Raw genomic sequence first — 23,023 nt, forward strand, 5'->3', positions numbered from 1 at the left:
AAGGGTGGGCTCAGTTCAGCGCACGCTGTGTCTCACCTAAAAAATCCACTGCGCAGGCTCGAAGGGTTAATGACCTTTCCCAAATCTTCGCTCGCGAAGACTGGCCATTATTATTATTATATTATTATTATTATTTATTATTATAATGCAGGTAGAAACAAAATCAGTAACTCTTTTGCAGTTATGGAGGTAGTTATTGTACCAACAAAACCTGAAGGAGCAGAACATTAGGTGTGCTCCTCTTTTTGTGGATGCAACCTCATTATAATTGATATTTTTGCCTTTATTTCTAATGCAGTTTGAATTCTTGGTGCTGCAGTTTTAGTGATCGCACAGGAAAATTCTTTGGGCTGTACAACCAATGTACATGGAGTTCATGTACCCCAGTTTGTTCATCTGATGTTTATAAAAGTAGGGATATAAGGTGCCCCCCACAGAGGTAGTTTGTGTTGCTCACACAGCTCCCTCCCTTTAGGGCTGGGCAGTTGTGTGGGAAGCAGAGATTTCTGTGGGATTGAACGAGATGAAAATTCCTGGACTCTTAAATCTTTGGAGGCTTTATCAGCAAATATAAAAACATCAATTTCAGCAGAGAATTTCATGTTCAAATCTCATGAAAGGATATGGTTCGTTGAAAAGAGATTTATTGGGCCTGAATGTGTTTTCTCTGGACAAGACAGCTCAGTCCACATGGAAGTCATGAGAAAGGGTTTGCTTTTATTTCTTTTATTTCTTTTCCTTTTCAGATCAGGCTCTAATTAGGTGCCTCATGCCTGTTGCCATTCTCTGGTCAACCTACTGTAATTTGATATTAGTGGAAAAATAAGGCACCTTTTTCCTCAGTCTTCGAAGATGAAAATGAACCTTTCTCACCTCTTTTCTTTTACTGGGGGATTTTTTTGTTGTGTGTGGGTTTGTTGGCCCGGTGTTTTTCCTCAGGAGATGAGCTGCTATTTGGAAACAACTGTCTGCAAAGGAAATCTGTGTGTGATCAAAGGCCTGCCCAATTACAGAGTTATTACTCTTTCTCCTGGGTTTTTGAATGGGAACTGGCTGTCCCTGTTTTTGTCAGCAGTGCTCCTGGCAGTGCTGCAGTGCCTGACATTTGCTGTCCTGGATCCCTTTGGGGGACATTCACAGCGATCTGCTCTGGCAGGGGTTTGCTCATATTAAGTTTAATTGTAATGTCAGTGTTGTAGATCCTAATTGTGTCTCTCTGCTATTGCATTCAGGCACATAATAGACCTGGATGGCCTTTGAAGATGAATATAAATTCATTTCCTAGCACAGCTGCTAGGCTGAGGCAGATAGGATTTTACGATGATTGGGGTATAAAACCCCCGTAATTCCCCGGGGAGCAGAAATAATACAATTCATAATGTTGGTTTTGGTGATGTAGAATCATGTTAGGGAGTACATCTCGGAGGAGGCAGAACTATTGAGGCAGTTCAGGGGGAGCTGTTCTTCTCACCCAGGACCGTCTTCCAGCCACCATCCCGTGCCAACTGCTGCTTTCCAGGCTCTGCCTTAAATTCCTCCCTGGACATGTCTCAAAGGGGAAATGGCTCATTCCAGTGTGTTCAGAGCAGTTGTAGGGCCAAGCTGTAGGTAGGGTAGCAGTGAGTGCTGCCAGTCTCCCCTACCCCATCCTTCTTCAACTGAAAGAGCAGATTTTAGGGAAATGACTGTTTATTTTCATACTTCACGGGCGTGTTTTACCTCGTTTTGCCCCTCTTCCTTACACTGACCTAAAACCCCAAGCTGCTTTATTTTTTGTCAGAGCAAACCAGCCAGTGGATTGTATTGCATCACCCATTATTAACACAGAAATTGGTGAAACCACTGTATCTATTTTCAACTCCAGTACGAAGGGCCGAGCGCTGCGTTTCAGCCCTCTGGGTTCTCTCAGAGGTGTACTTACCTGAGATCTCCACCAGCCTTGTTCTGCAGGGGAAAATGAGGCTACCCTGTGGCTGTGCAGCCAGAAACAAATTCCCCTGATCCTTTTAGATGAGAAGTAGCAGGAGGAAAACTGTTCTTGGCTGGCAGAAGCCAAGAGATGCAAACGGTCTGCACATTTCCCATTAGTGGAGACGCCCTTTCCTCAAAGAGCCTTTTGCTTGGTCAGCTGCTGAATTATTCAGCGCCTTTATTTTTGTCCTGCTCAGGCCTCTTCACCCACCTGAAGGCACTGGGCAGCTCTTTATAAACAGCCCACTGTTGTTTGTTTTGCAGGCACTCCCCGAGGGCCAAACGGCGTCCTGGGACACGGCCAAGGAGGATGAAAACCGCAATAAGAACAGATACGGGAACATAATCTCCTGTAGGTGTAAATTCACATTAAACTGAGCTTCCTGGGAGATTTTATGTGCATGCTGTGGGAAAGAGTGTGTTTGAGGAGCTCACTGCAATCTGGTTTACAGTGCTGAGCGTTCAGGAGCTCAGTCCATTTGTTGCAGGCTAACATGTTTGGGTTTGTTTTATGGGGGAGTTTATAATTATTTTACATAACATCATTGCATGGATTTGTGGGGGTTTTACCCATCTTATATCAGCCTTGCTTTGTGCTTCATGTTTCTAATTTAAGGGCTGAATGCTTCTGTGAGATTCTCACAGTATGCGACGACGCCCATTTTCTGTCCATTTTTACTTCATATCCCAGAGCTTTCACAAGGGAGCACAAAAGGAGCTGCAGGTAGATCAGGTTTTTAAATGTGTCTCAGAGATCAGATTTTCTCCTTCCTTGTGGTAAGGAACCAGTGGAGCAGTCGCTGCTTGTCCCCAGAGAGCTGGTTTGATGGGTGGGACAAGCTCAGCTTCTGCCTCAGAATCACAGTAAGGCAGCTGAAAATGCACTGAAACCTCTTAGTTTACTTCTTTCAGTGATCAGTTATCGTTGATGTTACTGGAATATTGATACATTGCAGAAACACAGGGCAGGGAAGGACTCCATAAAGCCACTTGGGTCAGCTTTATTCTCCAAGGCGGGATTAGATTCATCTCTCTTATTTTTATCAGATATTTCTGAAGCCTCTTCCAAAGTTGATCTCCAAGGCTGAGCTTTCCACAGGCTCCCCAGGCAGCTCATCCCAGTGTTTCATTATTCCTTATGACTGCAGGGAGGAGGTGTGAAAAGTAATTCTTTTCAGGGGCTGCTGAGCAGCATCAAGTTGGAGAAGCCAAGCTTGAGACCATCAGAACAAGAAATAAGAATATAAATGAATGTGCTATAGATTTTCATGACTGGATAAATCTATAGAATACTATAAAAGCAAAATTAAGGGTTTTTTTTTTAAGTTCTATAAATCTATAGAATACTATAAAAGCAAATGCTGAGGGATATATTTTGCACTGCAGTTTTTTTCTTGGGTTAAATATATATTTCCTGTAGAACAAATAGACTTTACCAAAGAATTTTAAAAAAAAAAACACAACCAAACAAAAACCCAAACTAAACCTAGATTGCAGAGAAACATCATCTCCTCTCTTTTAAGACTTGGAAGAAGTTATTCATGTGGCACTTTGGGGGGGAGTGGCATAGAACAGCTCAGTTCAGAGCCCCTGTGGCAAAGATGAAGAAATCTGGAAACGAAGATCAGAAGTTTATGAGCCCTGATCTGATCCCACTTCTGCTGTTGGCTTTGCACTGGTTGTGAGCAGGTCACCCAGGCCATCAGTCTTTTTGTCTCCCTGTGGAAAATGGAAGTGACAGTAGTGGAGCATTACAATTAGCATGAAAATTGTCTCCCTTAACTTCAGCTGCCTGAAAGCTCCACCTCGCTGGGAGCAAAGAGAGACACCTCCAGCCAGAGGCTCAATTTACCTGTCTGTTCAATTAACTGAGATTAAATGAGTCTAAGACAGATGAATCATCCAGCTGCAAACACTGGATTGAAGGTGGAAGTGCCATCGTGTGATAAAGGAAGGAAATGTGAAAAACTTTGTTTCTCTGTGTGATTCTGAGGAAGCACTTGGCATAATTTAAAAGTGGAGGTGAAAAGAGGCCAGACCCCGTGCAACAGCCACCATCCCACTTAGGTTGAAGGTGGTCACAAAGAAAATGTTGAACTCCCAAGTGAAAAGTGAGAAGTTAGGAAGCAAAATCCAGGAAGATAAACGGGCTGTTGTCTAAAGGGAAGGTGCTCACAGAGACAAATTGTTGCCTAACGAAGAGTGATGTGAGCCTTTTAGCTATAAATATAAATACAGGAGCAGAGCAGATAGGAGGTGATGAACCTGAATAAGGGAATGCAAAATGTAATCAGAGCTAAGGAAGAAGTGTCTGCACAGGATAAAATGTCAGAAAAGAAGCTCGAGTGGGAAAGGTTGTTGGGAAAGATTTCAGAATGGGGTTTAGAGGGTGGAAAGGCACAGATAAGGAAAGCAAAGTGAAAGAGGAAGGATGCAGACAAGCTGAAGGTGAATAACAAAGCTGAGTGGGTTTTCTTCACTTCAAATATCTGAACAAAGAGTTTGAGGAGGAGACAACAGCTCTTCTAAAGGACAGCAAGGAGAATTTAGTAATGTGCAACAGTGATAAAATGAAGTCCTTGCTTCTATTGAGGAGGCCTGGGAGAATGAAGGGAGGATGCCTAAGGAAGGAGCATAACATCCATCATTTTGTAAAAACATTGGGAAATTCCAGCGGTGTCACTGGCTGAGCCAGACCCTGCTGATGGGCAACACGGGGCAATTTCCCTGAGTAAAGGCAGTGACAGGATCCAGAGCAAAGGAGCAAAAGCAGAGCTCAGAGTAGCAGGAAGGGGGTTCCCTCTAGGCATGTCCTGCAAATGAATTGTGCTCTGGTGGGTACAAGCTGTGCCAAAGCCTGAGCAGAGGACGGGGAACGTGGTGACACCCTGAGCTGCCTAGTTGTGCTAGAATTGTGATGGCTGGGGAAACTCAGAGCAGGCACTGGTTGCTCCTGCCAGTTGATTTGGTAAAAGGCTGCAGGTAGCAATTAACATTATTTATTTAACCACCAGTGCTGTTTTATCCCTCCTGGAACAGGATATCCCCTGCCTTGTGGGGAGTGAACTGAAAAGCCAGGTTTTGATCTAACTTCTGTAACTGCTTCAGAGACTTGTGTTAAAATGGGGGTTTGTAAGCCCTTGCAATAAGTAGCACTGCTCAGTGAATCACAGCAGATTAGATCTTGTCTTTCTGGCCTTCTGGGTAATAGCACAGTTACAGGACTGTTTTACTCGGCTCACTGCTCTCCCAGGGCTGGATTAACATCCTGCCTCTCTCTGAAAACCCACATCGTGCTGTCAGCCCCAACACCTGCTCCTCTTCATTTGCAAACTAATCTAGGAGCTCATCTGCTCATGGAGAGGAGAGGCAAGAGAACTCTAAACTCCACCATGCTTTAAATCCCACATTTTCGGGGTTCCCTTCCACAGCATGTTTTTGGAAAAGTAGAAAAGCTGAGCAATGGATCTGGGATCTGTATGACCACAGAAATCCACTGTGGATGGTGGGAAGATGCACTGCAATGGCCCAGACTTACCATGCTGGAGGAAGCTGCCCTGCTCAAACCTTTTATTATATCAGCTGAGTCCACGAGCTTTGCTCCTGCACTGGGAGTAAAAAGGCTGTAAACACAAAGACAACTGTGGAGATGCAAAGTTTGTCTTTAGGGGGCAAGGGTAGGCTGTGGATCCATCTGTGTGCTGAAGCAAAATGATTCTAATCTCTAGGCTCTAGGGCCTAGATATTGAGGCCTTCAAAGAGCATCAGAAAGTGGTTGTTAGTGGAGGGATGTTGAGCTTTTGTGGGTTGAGCTGAATCTATTCCATAGAAGAGAAAATACTCAGAAGCTAAATGGGACCTTTGGTACTATTTTATTTCTCCCTATCTTGTTCAGATTTAGAGCCATTACATTATAGGGGAGTAAAAAACTCTCAGATGAGAGCTGAGGATGCAAAGACATGGGATTGTGTTTTGCTTCAGCTCATAGGAGAACACTTCCTGTCCCTTTCTTTTCCCCACTGAGCCACCCTGGGTTTAAAGTCTTGTGATGTTCCACTAAAAACTATGGAGTTGATGATGAAAGACAATAGAGAAATTTGCTGTATTTCCTTCATGCTCTGACTGCCATATGCTTTGGACTGGAAGACTGTGAATGAATCAGAGTATTTTGTGGTGGAAGAGATGAACAAGAGAGAGATTAAAGGAGCTTTCAGCAGGCATGCAGGTGCAGTGCCCCTAAAACCCTACATAGAATCACAGCATGGTTTGGGTTGGGAGGGAACTTAAAAGTTCATCTCATTCCACCCCTTGCCATGGGCAGGGACACCTTCCACCAGCCCAGGTTGCTCCAAGCCCTGTCCAACCTGACCTGGAACACTTCAAGGGATGGGGCAGCCACAGCTTCTCTGGGCAACCTGTGCCAGGGCCTCCCATGTCAGCATTGGATTTAGAACAGAAATATTTCATCTTCCAAGCATTTTTATTGCATGGTTTCTCCTGCAGTGCCTAAACTCTTGTGTGTCTGTGCAATGCCCATGGTTTATGACCCTGAGAGGATGGGATTTGTCCCACCTGGCTGTTACCCAGCTCTCCAGGCACAGTCCGGGATCAGTGGGAGGAAAAAGGGGAGGACAGAGTGTCCTTGAGAGGGCAAATCATCCTTTTGTACCAGAACTGGGTTGAGTCATTTCAAAAGATGTCTGGATTTCTCCCTTGACTGTGGGGAACCTTGACAGCCAATTTAGACGAGCTGAGTAATATTTAGATGGCGAAAGTTGTGTGAGATTAATCCAGTGCTGGTGTCAAAATGAGATGGGGAGAAATTGCCATGATATTTCAAACGATCACTAATGGGAATTTTGACAGAAGTTTAAAATGGTGACAATTTTGTGCTAAAATGGGATCACAGTGCTTTTCACTGAAATTCTTGTCATTTTTGAAGTCTGTTTTAAGACCAATTTTCAGTCAAAGTACTCTTCATATAAATTTAGAGTTCTGCTAACTTGCGTACTGACTATAGTAAACAGGGAGAAATAAAATTATTTATACGTTTGTTAAAGCCTATTTCCATTTTTTGTGGTTCCTGAAGGCAGGTTTTTTTTTCCTGTTTCTCCCTCCATTTTTAAAGTTTCTTAGAGTCCATTTGTAGCACTTGGGGATATGATGTCTGATAAATTTAATGAAGAGTTGAGTGAACCTTTCATTTCAGTGTGACAAATACATGGTCACCTTGTCTAGGGTAGTCCAGTGAATAAAGTGCAGAATCAGAAATAAGTTTTAACCATTGGGAGAAGATATAATGAAGACATTTGTTGTTCTTTAAAAAGGCCTTTAAAGTCTGTAGGCAAAAACCCCTAAGATTTTTACTGCTAAGAGCATGATAATTTGCCTTAAAAAAAAAAAAAAAGAAAAAAAGAAGCCGAGTTCCAAAGTTTTTTGTGGAAAGAAGAGATTTACAAGGTAAGTTATTTTCTGAAGTTTTATCCAGACTCTGCTCCTAAACTTCTGAACAAGGTTAAAGACACCATTAAGATATCATTAATATTTTGTGCTTAGCATATACACAGATTTTTTTTTTTTCTGCTGCATTGTTCTCACTTGTAAGAGCAATAAATCTCCCTCAGGAACTAATCTCATTTTTGTAAAATATGCAATGAAATATTTTGAATTCTGTCCTCCCAAAGCAAAGTATTTCTCATTTGGTCCCAGAATGTGATTCGACCTGGATGTCTTCTTTTTTTTTTTTTTTTTTGATAAATAGCATTAATTTTCAGTGAGCATTTCTTCACCCTTTGTGGGTTTTCCATTATTTGGCTTAAAAAAACCCCAAACCAACAACACTTTTTTTGCACCTGTGGAACTTCTTTCCTTTATCCATAATTATCTGTGATTGTCTGAAGTGCCTAAAGCTTCTCACTCTGCTTCTCAGGTCTTCCCCACTCAGCTCCCTCCAGAGATATTCATCCTGCCTGGTTTAAGTTTCTGTCTAAAGAGTGGCTCAAAGAGCTGAAACTTAATTTTGGAGTTTGTCTGTGTTAAATGAAGAGAGGCAGGTCCTTCCTCGAGGGTTGTTCGGAGCACTTGAGCTGCACCCTGTGCAGAGACATTGTCTTGGTCCCACTTTAAAAAATCAACCTGGGATTCTTTTCACTTGTCACGAGGGGCATTTTTGGTCTCATTTTTAGTTGCAGTAAGCTGACAGTTCCATAACGTTGTTCTCTTGTGGCATCGAGTCAGTAAATGTTTCCCCTCCCCACCATCACCTCCAGGGTTTGTTTTCCTTTGCTGTTGTTCCCTGGGACTCTCAACAAGCTCCGTTTGCCGCCCTGAATTGCAAGTGGGAAATTGGCTGCGGGAGTTTTTTCTGTATTTCATCCAGATGTCCAGTTTAATCAGCTCTTTGTCTGTCTTTGTGAATTGCTCTAAGTATAAATTCTTTTGTTGTCTGTCTGAGCACATGATTTACTGCAGCTCCTCGTGCAGTTGCCTTGAGCGCAGGTAATTGGGAGCATCAGCGCTCTGAGAAATGTACCCACTTCCCTGTGTCTACAAAGGTGATATTTATTAATACAAATATAACAGAGCTTCTGATGGATTCACCTGCATAACCTTCTCCGAATGCAAATGTGGGATTTCATAAACACAGCAACGAGGTGTGTAAATCTCACCCAAAGAATGAACAGAGTGGGACCGTTCCTTTACACAACCGAATGAATATTTAATATATATCCAAGCCTTGGGTTCAGAGCTGCCCAAACATCTGTCTTCACAATTATTATCTGATTCTACATTTAATTAAGTCATGACAAAAACCCTTTTTGACTGAGTTGCTGCAGAATTACGCCTCGTATTTTTATGTTTCATTGCTATGGTTCCTTTTAATTGAATGTAAATCATGCCCGGGCCTGTATTTTGCAAAGTGCTGCTGAACATTAAAGCTTTGCTGTCAGAGCTACGGTCTATATAGCTGGTAGGGAGGAAATAAACTTAATGGACTCGATATTATACTTCTTTTAAAAAATCATTTAGAAATGAGCACAGCATGGCCAGCAGTGACCCCTGTAACCCAGGAGCCTTTGCCAAGCAACTGGCCCTTAGATAGCAGTTCTGCAATTAATTCCATGCCAGTGCTGGGATTGCCAGAGCAAATCACATCAGCAGCCTGGCTCAGGAGTATCTCCTGTGACAGAGCCCAGCACCAGCTGTTCCAGAGAAAGATCAAACTATTCCCTTGGTGGAAAATCATGACATAATCTGCCCGCTGGGGTAGTTCCTTCCTGCGTCTGAACGGCGGAGCGTGCTGGGAGATGAAAAGATTGATCTCTGCTGTTTTATTGCCTTATCTAAAGTAACTTTGAACCTCCTCGAAGAGATGAACATTTCTAATTTTGTTGTTTTTTTCAGCACTGCCTTGATGCCATTTTGCCGCTGTGAGTTCTGGGGGTTGCATAAAGGAACGTTGCTCTGATTTCCTTTCATATTTCCCTTCAGGTTTCTGGGTTGCCCCGTTTCTTGTTTGCAGGGTTTCGTTTGCCATTTTACCCTCCTTAATCTTCTGTACCTCTGTTGTGACCTATTTATTTTTATCCTGGTCCTGTCAGTTTTAGCTCTTGCCTCAGTTTCCATAGATCAGGTGAAGCCGGGGAGGTTGTAACTTCCTAGTGGGAAAATGGCTTTTGTAATGGAGATACACCCTGCAAAGATCTGTCCCAAGACTCCCAAACCAGGCAGCATTTGGGACCTGTCTCAAACCTCCATAAGGACTATGGTGACAGCAGCAAATTTAATGAACACAGAGCATGACTGACTTAAGGATGCAAACACTACGTCTTAAACACAAAATAAAGGGCTTTTAGGAACAGGGATACATGTGATGTTTTTTATTATTGTAAATATTGAATTACCCAATTACCAGGCACATAGTGGGATTCTTGGGGTTGTCCTGTGCAGGGCCAGGAGCCGGACTTTGATGATCCTTCCAACTTAGGACACTGTGTGTTTCTGTGATCCCCATTTGCAGGAACCAGCACACGAACCGCTCAGAAACTCCCGTTTATCGTTACTGTCACTTTTTTTTCCTTTTCCTTCTTTCAGATGATCACTCAAGAGTGAGATTGCAGCTGCTGGATGGGGACCCTCACTCTGACTACATCAATGCCAATTACATCGATGTAAGGCTCCTGGACATCCCCAGTGTGACAAACATTCCTGTGACAACTCTGCTCAGGAGTTTGGTGCCTCTGACACAGGGACAGACTGTTGATCTGCTCTGAGTGACAGCTGAACGTTACACAGACATCATGTTGTGACAGGGAGAAGGTTCTCAGTCTCCAGTTTATTTTGTCTGACCAATCTGGGCAGATGGAGATTTCCTGTGTTTGACAGATCCACCAACATAAGTGGAATGTGGGCTAAATGATGGATGCAGGAATCAGTGTCAGCCCCTCACAGTAGCATTAGTGGGTATCTGAGATTTGCCAACTACTTACAAAGTTGTAGTGCAGAAGGCACGTAAATAGACTGGCTTTTTTTTAGTGTTATAAAATAGCATTTGAAAACCAGCCTCCCTCTCACACCCAGTGATCAAATGAACATGCACTTCTTGTATGCAGCTCCTAAATCACAGGAACGTGAAGTGTTTCGAATAGTTTCTTTAAGGGATAAAAAACACACTTAGGCAGCACTTTCACACAGAGGCAAATTCATACCTTTATTCTTTTTCAAATGAGAAGATGCAGTGTTTTGCCTGTCAGCTTTCAGAGTTACCCACAGGTTAATCACAGGACTTGCATTTCTTTGAGGAAGTGCTTAAAAAATGCCCATTCCAATTTTCTCTTTGGCATAATGAAATCTTATTATTCAGCCTGAGCAAGATACCCTCACTTAAAATCTCGCAGGGAAACCTGGTTGCCCCTTTTTATTCATTCAGTAACCAGTTATACACTGTCAGAGTGCAGCAGTTGGTACCTGGAGAGTATCAAATCCATGCAGTGCTTTCCCTGAGCTGTGATCTCACAGGGATTTATGTATTTTCTTTTTTTCCAGGGGTACCACCGGCCTCGCCATTACATTGCAACTCAAGGCAAGTTCACTCTCGTATGTCTAAATAATTGTAAAACCACTGCTGTTTTAAATTGTTTGAGGAGCTATTTATAGGGTGACATCACCTGTTTTGGGGAACTTAGGACTATCCATGTTAGATTACAAACCTCCCTACTCCTGATCTTTACATCAGGGGGCTGTTTTCCTGCATCACTGGCCCAACTCTTATGCCATGACCACTTCCTCTACCATTATTTGTCCTCATTTTTGTGCATTCTTAACCCAAAGGTGATGTCCACAGAAATCCTGTTATTCCTCATTTCTGCTTTATGGGTTCATTGCTGGCTTGTCCCTATTGAAAGAGTAAAGAAAGATATTAGAATAAACCTGGTGTTTGAGGATGTATGGGGATAGGGAATGCAGGAAGGCAGAGAGTGTGGAGGATGGAGTATGAGCAGAGTGTGTGAATTGAGTCAGTAGAAGGATTTCACCTCCAGTGTAGAAAAGAGGAAGGAAAGAAGGTCAGAGAGAGGCTCTAGTCTGATAAACCTCTTGTCAGCACTGGCTCTTTGGCTGTTGGAACCTGAAAATTTTTCTGGGGAAACTTCAGAAAAGGACTAATTTCTGCATGTTTCCTTCCTCCTTCATAATTAATCAATATAAAGTGTGAAATGGCAGAATTTTAGTGGTGCATCAGGTGCAAATTTCTGTCCAGCCTCACTTACAGGTTCACTATAGGGTGCATCCCTGTCCCATCACTTACACACAATTACTGGAGCCATCTCCACTCTCTACAATCCCACCATCACCTCTGTTGCCACAATGCTGGAACCTGAAATACCCACTTAAATACCCTTAAATACCACTGTGAGAAAGGGTCTGAGCTCTTAGAGAGCTCCAGGCCATTCCTGTCTGTAACCCTGAATCACAGAGGGATGCTCTGAAAGGGAGAGCAGGATCCTGTGGGAACAGGACAGTGGCCAGAGAACATCTGGAAAGAACTGTTGGCATTCACTGCACTGCCTTGAGATGTCCTTTTGTCTTCTCTCCTGCCCCAGGGCCAATGCAAGAGACAGTGAAGGATTTCTGGAGGATGATTTGGCAAGAAAACTCTGCAAGTGTTGTCATGGTCACCAACCTGGTGGAAGTGGGCAGGGTAAGGTGCCACTTTCCCAGTGTGTAAAGCCAGACCTGCACTGGCTTTAACATGATGCTGCTGCTCAGTCAAGCTCAGCAACAAAATGCCTTTTGCTTCCTGTAGTAAGGACATTTAATTCAGCCACTCTGAGTTTTCCCTAAAACTCTGGAGTTTCTAATACTTAACTGCTTCCCTTCTAGACTAGTAAGGATCATGTTCCTGCTGTAAGTCTGGGCTTGGCAGAGTTACACAAATTTATGCAGGCTCAGAAGCTCTCTCCCTTTTCAGTACAGGAGGAAAAATGTACTTCTGTAATAATTACTCTTTTTCTAGTGATTTCAATACTTCTCTAAAAATCTGGATGAGTGAGGATGTGAGGCTGGTGCTCAAACTATCAAAGGACTTCTTTAAATGACAGTCCAAATCCTAAACCCCCACCAATTCTCTCTCAGGTGGACCAGAAGTCCTTGTGTCAGCACAAGGCAATTTCCAAAGCCCACAAAGGGAGCAAACATGGATAACTCAAAAGGTGGAGGCTTGCCTTTAGGAGATAAGAAGGCAGTATGTCTGGGGTGGCTTTCCCCAAAATATTCTTGCCTCTTTGGTTTAGAGACTTTCTCAGCCAGCAACTGGAGTTCTTAAAATTTTTGTCCTCATGTTTGACCCTTTCCATTGCTTTCGTACTAAGAAAAAAAAATTAAATTATAGTTTACTCACAGCCATTAGTAATTCAAATATGCTTTCCCTTAGATCTCATGGTTGAATGCCAGCTGCTTCTGTTCATTTATTGTTATTTATTACATTTTACCTTTTACTGACAGTTCAGTTTGAAATAAATGCCTCTGTGTAAAAAAAAAAAAACAACAAAACAAAACCCCACAACAAGCCTACATTAATCATATTTAATATTTATAAACCCCTTTCAATTATGACTGGAACTGGAACATGAAACCTGCTTTGCAACAGCTAATTGCTTCAGCTTTTAGGTGCTGTTCCACTCTTTCATGCTAGAGCATTTAATAACCTGATAGTCTTTGTTAGCCTAAATATCCCTTCTGGAGCTTCCCAGCCTTGGCTTTTATTTCTAGTGTGTTAGTTTTGCACATGGCTTTCAGAACTGGCTAAGCTGGGATATGTTTACCTGCTCAGGAGATTTCCTTCTTGAGCCTTAGCTGAGGCCTGTCACAGCTGGTAAAATGCCAAGTTTGTGTCCACATCTTATAGAAAAAGCTCAGAGCCAAACAAATTTAGTGTATCTACAAGTATCCCACAATCCCCATGAACCGAAATTCTTTGGCTAAACAGAGAGTTCAGAGTTACAGAGCAGGAGCACAGACTTTTCTCAGAGGGGGCAGTGGCAGTGACTGCCAGGTACATCTGATCTATGGGCAGGATATGTATGGAAATTCAAGGAAGACTTATCTAAAAAAGGAGCTAAATGCATCCTTTGCATTTTTATTGACAACAGAGCAAATTTAAAAAAAAAAAAATCCTCCCTGTGGCTTCTATATCTGGTAAAGGAATTTTGATCTGATTTATACAGTTAATTTTGACAAGGTCTGTGCATCAGAAGAAAGCTCGATTTGCGTTGGCTTCAGCTTGAAAGTGGAGGAAAATGTAGGTCAGCTGTGACTCAAGCTGAGCTCGTTCCTCTCAATATTGTCTTTTTTTCCCCCAGGTGAAGTGTGTTCGATACTGGCCAGATGACACGGAGGTCTATGGAGATATTAAAGTCACATTAATTGAGACAGAACCCTTGGCAGAGTACGTCATACGGACATTCACGGTCCAAAAGGTAAGGAAGTCTTCAGGCAGCTGAAATTTTGATGCAACACTTCATTTGTGTTCAGAAATGGGAACTCTGGGAAACATATCCAGAATGCTCCTGGAGATGGGAGCTGTGACTATTTGGACAGGTTTCACTTCAGAAAACTAAATTTTTTGACAGAGATTCCATTTTTGGACAAATGATTTTACAGGAACATCTTGATGGAGCCACAGAAGTAGAATCCACAGTGCATGAAGTTTAAATGCATCCAAAAGCCAGCAGATAGCTGATGATATGCCAGGAATAATAACTGTCTTGTTTCACAGTGGCAAATGGCAGATGAAAAAAGGTACCAGTTAAACTGGATGCCAGGTAGAGTCCCCTTTGAACAGAAATGAGAATGTAATAAAAGCAAGAGTATAAAAACTATCCCCAAATTGGCATGATTTGGGAGATTTTGTTACTTGTAATTAAAAATTGGAAGCCTAAGTGTCAGAGTATTCCAGGTCTGTCCAAATTACTTTCCAAACACTCAGTAAGTGGTTTTAAACCTTTTCCAAAACTCCTGCTAAATGAACTTCAGCCACGCTGGGAATATTGTTTCAGTTTTCTGATACATCAGCTCCATATTTCATTAAATCACTGAAGAAGTTGGTGAGAGGTGCTGATGCCAAAATCTGACAGGGTAGAGGACCTGCTGCTGGATTCCACCCACATTTCCTGTCTAAGACATCACAGTTGACCAACACTTCAGGGTTACCCTTAGCAGGGCATATACAAGAGGTGCCAGTTGTCACCTACCAAGAACTTCATCTCACCAGAAAAGCCAAGTGATGGGTGTGGGTACCAGTTTCTGCCCTTTTCCCTGCCAGTGGTATCTCCAACTGAGAATTTGTTGCAGAAAATCTACCATGTCTTGGGACATGCCCCCTCTCTGGGTCTTCATTCCTGAGGCTGTTGCTTCAATGCCTCAAACAGGGTTTAAGAGTGACTTCTGGGTGGTTTATAATGACACCAAGGGAGGTGGATAAACACAGCCACGGTGTGCTGGGGCTGAGGTCACCCTTGGACATGCCTGATGAGCTGGGTTTGAACTGGGAGCTGGTATCCACCTTCACAGTGCTCACTTCACTGGCGATCGGAGTTCAGCTCAAAACTTTTGGGAGCGAAAGGCAGGATCGGACACGTCCCTGTGTGCACTGAGAGCTCAGTGTTTGTTGTCCCTCTGTGTGAGGGAAGGGAGCAGGGGTCAGAATGTGCCGATTGCAGCCTGATGGAAGAAAAATAGAGGCTGTGTTGTCTCCTCAGAAAGGCTACCATGAGATCCGAGAGATTCGGCAGTTCCACTTCACCAGCTGGCCGGACCACGGCGTCCCCTGCTACGCCACGGGCCTGCTGGGCTTCGTGCGCCAGGTGAAGTTCCTCAACCCCCCCGAGGCAGGACCCATCGTGGTGCACTGCAGGTATGCCAGCCCTCCACCTGAGCCTCTCCTCCCGCAGCTCTTTCCATCTCTTTTCTTCCTGTCTGCCCATAACCAACTGCCCCTCCTTTGTCTGAGAGTATGATCTGTGGGTCTCGCCAGCAAACAAAGGGAAACGTGTTTTCCTTTCCCGAAGTGGCAGCTTTGGAGCCAAGCTGGCTGAGTTGGAGATGATGGAAGTAGGGCAGAGAGGGCCTTTTAAATGTAGAAGACCCCCTGGTGTCCTGTACTCTGTTAAGTGCTCATAGCAAAGCTGGGAAAGTGGTAAATATCTGGGACAGCCATTCCAGGCTCAACAGACCTCGTGTGGCAGAAGGGACAATGCCAACAAAAAGGGAATTTTAAAGCAGCTTTGCTTCTCTGTACCCACATGTGCTGCAGCTCAGCTTTGTACCAGCATCAAAGGTCTTCTCTGGTCTGGTAAAAGGTGTCCCTGCCCGCAGCAGGGGAGCTGGAACAACATGATCTTTAAGGTCCCTTCCAACACAAGCCATTCGATGATTTTGTGATCTGAAATATTAGTCTGGCTGCCAGCCCTTGGGCACCTTGGCTTTCTGAAAGCCCAGGAAGCTGGAATGGGAATGTCAGGCTAAAAACCTGCCCAGTGCCTTTCAGCTGGTAAATGAGAGGAGTTAAGTGACTTCAAATGCAAGGGAAGACATTGCTATGAAACCAGAGTTTGGGTTTGTAGCAGCAGTTATGTCTGCAGGGCACAGGGCATGTGTGATCTAAAGAAGACATGGCTGGAGTACAAGCCTGAAGAGCAGGGCTGGCTGTCCCAAAATCTCACCCCTAATCAATCCACAGGGAATTACCACTAATTCCCACACTGTGGCTTGAGAGAGCACATCCCACGACTATTTTAAAAAGGAAAATCAATTAAATCTTATCTTTTTAAAACAGTTGTGGTTTGGGTGGGTGTTTTATTTGGTTGGAGTGTTTTTTTTAGCAAGCAATTAATCAGTTTTATAACCAAATAGAGCTAAGCCTGAGGAGCTGGCAGAAGGGACTCATTTAGAGCTCGGGGTCTGAGTTTGCTACCCTGGTGCCATGACATGCCTTGGAAGGTGTTTCAACCTGATTCATTGTCACCAAGAAAGCAAGGAGAGATTTTTCACCCTTCCCATTTTAATGAATAAAAACCATTTCCTCTGTGTTATTTATCTGCTTTTGAATTTTAATGACTTGCTTTAAGTGGTAATTACCAAATTCTCCCCACCGATGCCTGGCTGGATAATATCACTGTTCGATATTTATGAAGTGCCAGGATCCTCTAAATATAGAAATGTTATAACTATTTGTTAAATTTCTGAAAAGCTGAGAGATAAAGGGAGAGGAAATGCCACTTATTCATTAAAATTCTGCAAATGAAAAATATCGTCTCTCTATTCAGCTGTTGATTAATCTGGTCCATTAATTTATGGTCATTCATATCTCCTTGCTTTTGGCTCTGCTGGAGTTTTCAGGCAGCTGAAGTTTCCCTGATTTGAGCAGAGTTTTCCTCCTTCCTTGGGAGCAACGTGAAGAGGCGTTCTCCTCTCTCTATCCTTCACACCTAAGCAGCTTGGATGATTTCCCGGGAGGGAAGGAGGACACGATGACAACACAGTGTTGCAGGAGATGGCCCAGTTCTCACGAGCAGCAGGGAGCTCTGAACTGGAGGGTTTGAGTAGCCTTGAGCTCCTTTCTCTGTGATTTTACAATCTGTGGCTTGAGATCACCCTCCTCAGGACCCAAACTCCTCCGGATTAAAAAGGGAAAGGGAGTGTTTGAGGTGGAAGAGTGAGCCCCTTTCATCATGCCCACTGGAGTAAAGGTGTGCATGCCTTTTAAGGAGTCCCATAGAAGAAAATCTCTGGGATTGTGTCTCTTTGCAACCCGGAGGCTGCTCTCCCACATCCTGTGTGGTGAGAGGGGTGCAAGTGAACAGACCTGTGAAATCGTAATGACTATTTACACAATTTTTTGTTGCTGTTGAATAACACAAAGCTTTTCTTTCTGCTGCCTAGGTCCATTTCCCTTTCAACAAACTTTATTTCACCTCATTCTCTTGAATCCCAAGCTGATTTAGCTACACAGAAAAATGAACCCAGCAGGGAGCGGGAGCAGCTCCCAGGAGAAGACAGCAGTGTGTGTGCTGCTGTTATCTTCTCCTCCACAGAGTCCTGCCTCTCCATGCTCCCTGGGTCACCCAGAGCCTCCTGGTTTTCTCTTTTCCAGTGCTGGGGCAGGGAGAACAGGCTGCTTTATTGCCATTGACATCATGCTCGACATGGCAGAGAACGAGGGCGTGGTGGACATTTTTAACTGCGTGCGGGAGCTGCGGTCCCAGAGGGTCAACTTGGTGCAGACAGAGGTGGGTGCCAGCAGCTCTCCCTTTCCAAGGTGCTGCTTTTCTGTCGGCTTCTCCGCTCAACAGCCACCCAGCAATTCATTAAGTCAACACTTGCTCTGTGCTGTGATTATGCAGAACTTTCAGAGGCTGAACATGCCCCCAGATGTGCATCGAATCACGTTCACTGGCAGCTACTCGGGGCCTCCCAGACAGGAGGGCAAACCTTCAAAGTTTAGGTCTGTGCATTGCTGATTAATTTTATTCTCATAGTAGGAAAAAAGAGCTCCTGAATCCTCTCATGACTCATTCATAGGCACACTGCAGGCTCCAGTAGTACCTCGTGTACATCAGTTGGAGCTAAACAAAGAAAACATCCTTGATTCCAGCTCTGGGTGCTGATTAAGCAAGCTCTGCTCCATCGTGTAGTGTCTGGCAGCTGCACAGATCCTGTGGAACTGTGCTCCTGCTGCACAAGTTTTATGTGTGTCCTTTAATGCCTTCCCCTCCTGAGGGACAGGACAATAGCCTGGAATGGAGAAGGGCTGTTAACTTGGTTGGAATTTCCGTATTTACTTCAGGGCAAGAGCTTTACCCAGAATACCAAGAGTCCAGGATTCTGAAGACATGAATGGAGGTGACCTGTTAGGACAGTTGTTTTTGTACTGTTGTGCCAGGGGAGGTTTAGATGGAAAATTAGGGAAAATTGCTTCACCAAAGGACTGTCAAGCCCTGGAACAGGCTGTCCAGGGACAGATGTGGTGGAGTCCCCATCCCTGGAGGGCTTTAACAGACATGTCGATGTGGTACTTGGGGACATGATTTAGTGGTGGGCTTGCCAGTGCTGGGTGATGGTTGGACTTGATGACCTTGGAGGTCTTTTCCAACCTAAACAATTCTGTGATTCTCTGATGTTATCAGAAGCCCATTCCTGACCATTGCCTCACAATTATGAACAGAAAGGCTTTACACCCTGATTTCCTCCTCAGCCCACCCCCATTTTGTCCTGACGTTCCTGAGAGTGGCAACTTCCCATTTTACTTGTAAATTTGAAGTGAATACATGAGACCTCACATCCAGTGATGGATGAAATATGCTCACAAAGCTGTCACATAGCACACTGTGTAATTTGTCTCCACGTGAAACAGAGCCAAATATGCATATTGGGCATGATTTAAGGGGGGAAAAGAGTGTGATGTTTCATGATCCGTATTCTAAATATGATTTTAACGTCTCATCCCCTCTCCTGTGCAGGAGCAGTATGTGTTTGTCCATGATGCCATTTTGGAGGCATGTCTCTGTGGCAACACGGCCATTCCAGTTTGTGAGTTCAGATCCATCTATTACAACATCAGCAGGCTGGATCCACAGACCAATTCCAGCCAGATAAAAGATGAGTTTCAGGTAATTTGATATGTCACTGCAGTTGGTGTATAGAAGGTGTTTAATCAGTTTCTGTGTGTTATTTTACAATTTCCAGCAGAGCAGAGGAGGGGGACACTGAGCCAAGGTCTGATTTCAGATGATTTTTGTTATTACTCCTGGATCAGGCAGAGGTTTGCTTTTGAGCATGGATTTTTCAGCCTTTGGGAAGGAAAACAATTTCCCTGTTACTTCAGTAGAGCAAGGGTACTGATTCTCACACATAATGTTGTACTTCTCATTTCAGCAAATACTCTGTTGTTCATTTTCTTCCATAATTTATGCAGAAACATTTATGCCTCAAGGTAGCTTATTATCCATTCTTTTGGCTCATACACTGCTCCCAAGTCTTGACAATCAACTTGTTGACAACCTTCCACACAGAGGAGAGAGGGAGCTCAGTGAGCATTATTTTGGCTGTTATTAGTTCTCAATGAACTGAATCTCTCAGTTCACTGCAGGTGTTTTGCCAAGTACCTGGTGATGAGACCCAAAATGATGTACAGGAAAACTCACAAGTGCTGAATTAGTGGGGGCAAGCAAGGAAATGGGGACCCCTCCACTGTTTGCTGTCACTGTTGCTTATCCCACCCTGATAAATTGAGACACTCAAGCCATGAGCCCTGTGCAGTTGTACCTCTCACACAGTGGGGAACTGACCCTGCAGAACACTGAATTAAGTTTTCCAGCCTTTTTCCCCATCCCTGTGAGGGTGGTGAGGCCCTGGCATAGGTTGAACCAAGAAGTTGTGGATGTTCCATCCCTGGAAGCGTTTAAAGCCAGACTAGATGGGGCTTGGAGCAACCTGGTCTAGTGGAAGGTGTCCCTGCTCATGACTTTAAGATGATCCAATCCAAACCATTCTGAGATTTTATGATTTTCTGCAAACACCAATATATGGAAAAAAAATTGTGGGAAATATTTATGGGAAATTTTTGGGCAAAATTTGTGAGAAAGATTTTGGGAAATTTGGGTCAAGGTGAATTTGACAGTAAGGAGAGAGACCTCTACTGTTTGTTAAAGCCACTTGTAGTCAGCCATAAAAAGATGAAGATTTCTTTCATTGTAGTAAATTCCCACCCCCTTTCCCAGGAAAGTATCTTTTCTAGCAAGAGAATGTCTTCTGGGAGCCCCAAAGTGAGTCAGAGGCCTCTTTTCCTCCCTCTCTATGCAGGGGGAGAATATGTGTTTTTTATCTGAAGCCTTGCAGGGAATCATCAGGGTTGGTGTAGTGAGATAAAGAAAGCGGATCCCAACTGATGACAGTTCAATTAAAAAAAGGTCTGGTTTTATCAAGGCACAGCAGATCTATAAAAGTGTTTCTGGTTCTGAATGCTTGGCATGAAGGAGCCGAAGCCGAACTTCATCAAAAGCTGTTACGCCACTGGAAAAAAAAATAGTCCTCACTTGCTGGGTGTATTTTGTCATGATATGAGACAAGATTTGTCACCTCTGCGCTTGTTCTTTTGAGCTGCCAGGGACTGGCAGCTCCTGTGGGAAGGAAATGCTCTTTGCAAATGTACTTTGCATAAGAGGTTCGGTGTCTGTCTGGTTGTAGGATCTATTTTTACAGGATTTTGGCTCAGAGCATGCTTCAGCCCTAATTGTCTGGGTTTAATGCAGAAGCTGGGTATCTTTGCTGCAATCTCTGTGAACCAGCTGATCTAACTGCAGGTCTGGGGATGCAGTTTGTATTGTTTAGGTCCCACTGGCCCTCAGGTAAGGCAGGATGTGTTTCTCATGCACTACATGTTGTCCGAACACACAAAAGCATGTTCTGGAGAGTTTTTGTAATCTGAGTCAGTACAGAAACAAGGGAGAGAGGGGAAGGGTGTAAAATAGACACTCTAACAAGTCCACCTGCCTGATTATCTGCATTGTCAGAGATCTGAGATTTCATGCTTTTTCCCCATCCAACCTGCCTTCCACCTCCAGACAAAGGCCTTTCTGTAGAACCTGCAGAATTTATAGCACCTAGATAATTTCAAATCTTACACTTTGACACGTTTTTTATCTCTGATTGTTTGTCCCTCCTCTTTTCTCCACCCATAACCTCTCTGTAGCAGAAGTCAAGCCCTTTGTAAGATTTTTTTTTGGCCCCTAAATATTTTTCGTTCCTCTGGTTGCAAAGAGTTCACTGTATTACTCCATGGGCTTTGCTCAGGAAGAGAACACATAACAAAAGAAAGTAGAATGACATCAGATAGCCACTGATCTACCACCACTTATATGCTGGTGTTAAGATGTGTTTGCTTTGATTTGCTGTTTTTGATCCCTGCTGACCAACCTGGACTGGTTTGTCAGGAGGCCTCCACAACAGAAAACACAAAAGAAAAATATATTTAAAGAAATACAGTTTGTCAAGCTGCAGAAAAGACAGATAACAGAAAAAGACTTGACAGCAAGACCCCAGAGATTAGGTATGACTGTGTAAGTGAAGCATCCTCTGTGTCACTCCAAAAGGAAAGTAGCAATCTAAATAATGTATGAAACAAATAGGCTTTCCTGTTAAAAAGAAGGAAAAATATATTTTCTCTTAGATTTTTGTGTGCATTGCTAAGGTAAATCAGTAGTTTGACTGAGGAATCACGGGAGGATTTGAACCCAGTCTGACCTGCTGGGTGAGTCAATACTCAGGGTACACCTGCACAGGACCCTCTTGCAGAGGGAGAAGGATGAGAGCTTCCAGCCCAGGGATGGGAGAAACAGGAGGAGTGAGGAGCTCAAAGCTGCGGCTTGCCCCTGTGACAGCTATTTCCAGCTTCTAGGAAAGAAAAGGAATATTGTCTGACTGCTCTGGGGTTTTAGAGCTGGAAATGGTTGGGGGGGTGTGATTCAAATGTGCAAAAGCAACAACCTCCTCGGCGCTCCTTCGTTTTCCTTCTCTGGGATCCCAAAATCTGCGAGCGGAAGTGCATTTAAAATAATCATATTTTGCATGAGGCATTGTTGCCTAAAAGACCGTGGAGAACAAGACTCCAGGCCAATTTAGTGTAGGAGATAAGATAAAGAGAGCAGGTCCTTTAATGAGTTCATAGGCCTAAAGGAATACACACCATGCACCCGCTCAGACAGTGGTTCTGATTTTATAATAAGGTCCATCCAATCCCAATTTGTCCACCCCCCCCGTTCTGCCCTGTTCTGACCTCCAACCCCTTCAGGAATTGAGTCTGGGGGCATTTGAGACCCCTTCTTCCTCATATTCATCTTCTTCACAGCACATACAGTCTTTGGAGTTCCTCCAAAGTTCTGGACTTGAAGGTCGCTGTGTCTGTGTGATATCTTCTGGTCCAGGCCTTAAGGTGTTTTTCTACAATTCTACCTTGAAAAGAAGACTAAACATGCTAAGGGAATTCTGAGGGATTGATATGAGATGGGGTAGTAGGGTTGGGTATTTGTAACCATTATGCTCCAGGGTAAGGGCTATAATACAGCTACATTAAAATCTACTTCTAAAATCTGTAAAAATTAAAAATCAAAAAAGCTCTGAGGCACCACATCCTTCTTGGGAGCAAATGCCAAGGCACTCAGCCTGTTTCTGTCTCTCTCCCTGTCCCCCCTCTCCCCTGGGCCCTGGCACAGACCCTGAACATCGTGACGCCGCGGGTGCGGCCGGAGGATTGCAGCATCGGGCTCCTGCCCCGCAACCACGACAAGAACCGCTGCATGGACGTGCTGCCCCTGGACCGCTGCCTGCCCTTCCTCATCTCCGTGGATGGCGAGTCCAGCAACTACATCAATGCTGCCCTCATGGATGTAAGAACCGCCCCGGGCCCGCCGGGCTCGGCCTTTTGTTACTTCTCAGGATGATTTTCTGGGGGAAAGGGGTGGGAATCAAAAAAACTTATTTACCTCTGATTTCTGGTCTT

General features: G+C 43.9%; 1 protein-coding gene across 9 annotated transcripts in view; it reads left to right on the plus strand.

The window, feature by feature from the left end:
* Nucleotides 1-23,023, plus strand: part of PTPRT (protein tyrosine phosphatase, receptor type T) — a 281,951-nt gene that overhangs the window by 240,139 nt on the left and 18,789 nt on the right. For 8 of the 9 annotated variants that reach the window (XM_017832332.1, XM_017832340.1, XM_017832341.1 and 5 more), the window contains 9 exons: nt 2,236-2,323; nt 10,066-10,142; nt 11,017-11,053; nt 12,072-12,169; nt 13,830-13,946; nt 15,228-15,382; nt 17,621-17,756; nt 18,987-19,136; nt 22,737-22,910. In XM_017832332.1, coding sequence (XP_017687821.1) covers nt 2,236-2,323; nt 10,066-10,142; nt 11,017-11,053; nt 12,072-12,169; nt 13,830-13,946; nt 15,228-15,382; nt 17,621-17,756; nt 18,987-19,136; nt 22,737-22,910 — 1,032 coding nt within the window. The remainder of the gene's footprint in view (nt 1-2,235; nt 2,324-10,065; nt 10,143-11,016; nt 11,054-12,071; nt 12,170-13,829; nt 13,947-15,227; nt 15,383-17,620; nt 17,757-18,986; nt 19,137-22,736; nt 22,911-23,023) is intronic. The other variant, XM_017832333.1, reaches the window with a different exon arrangement.

The sequence above is a fragment of the Lepidothrix coronata genome, unplaced genomic scaffold, assembly GCF_001604755.1.
Source record: "Lepidothrix coronata isolate B3197 unplaced genomic scaffold, Lepidothrix_coronata-1.0 Scaffold201, whole genome shotgun sequence".
Taxonomy (NCBI): Eukaryota; Metazoa; Chordata; class Aves; order Passeriformes; family Pipridae; genus Lepidothrix; species Lepidothrix coronata.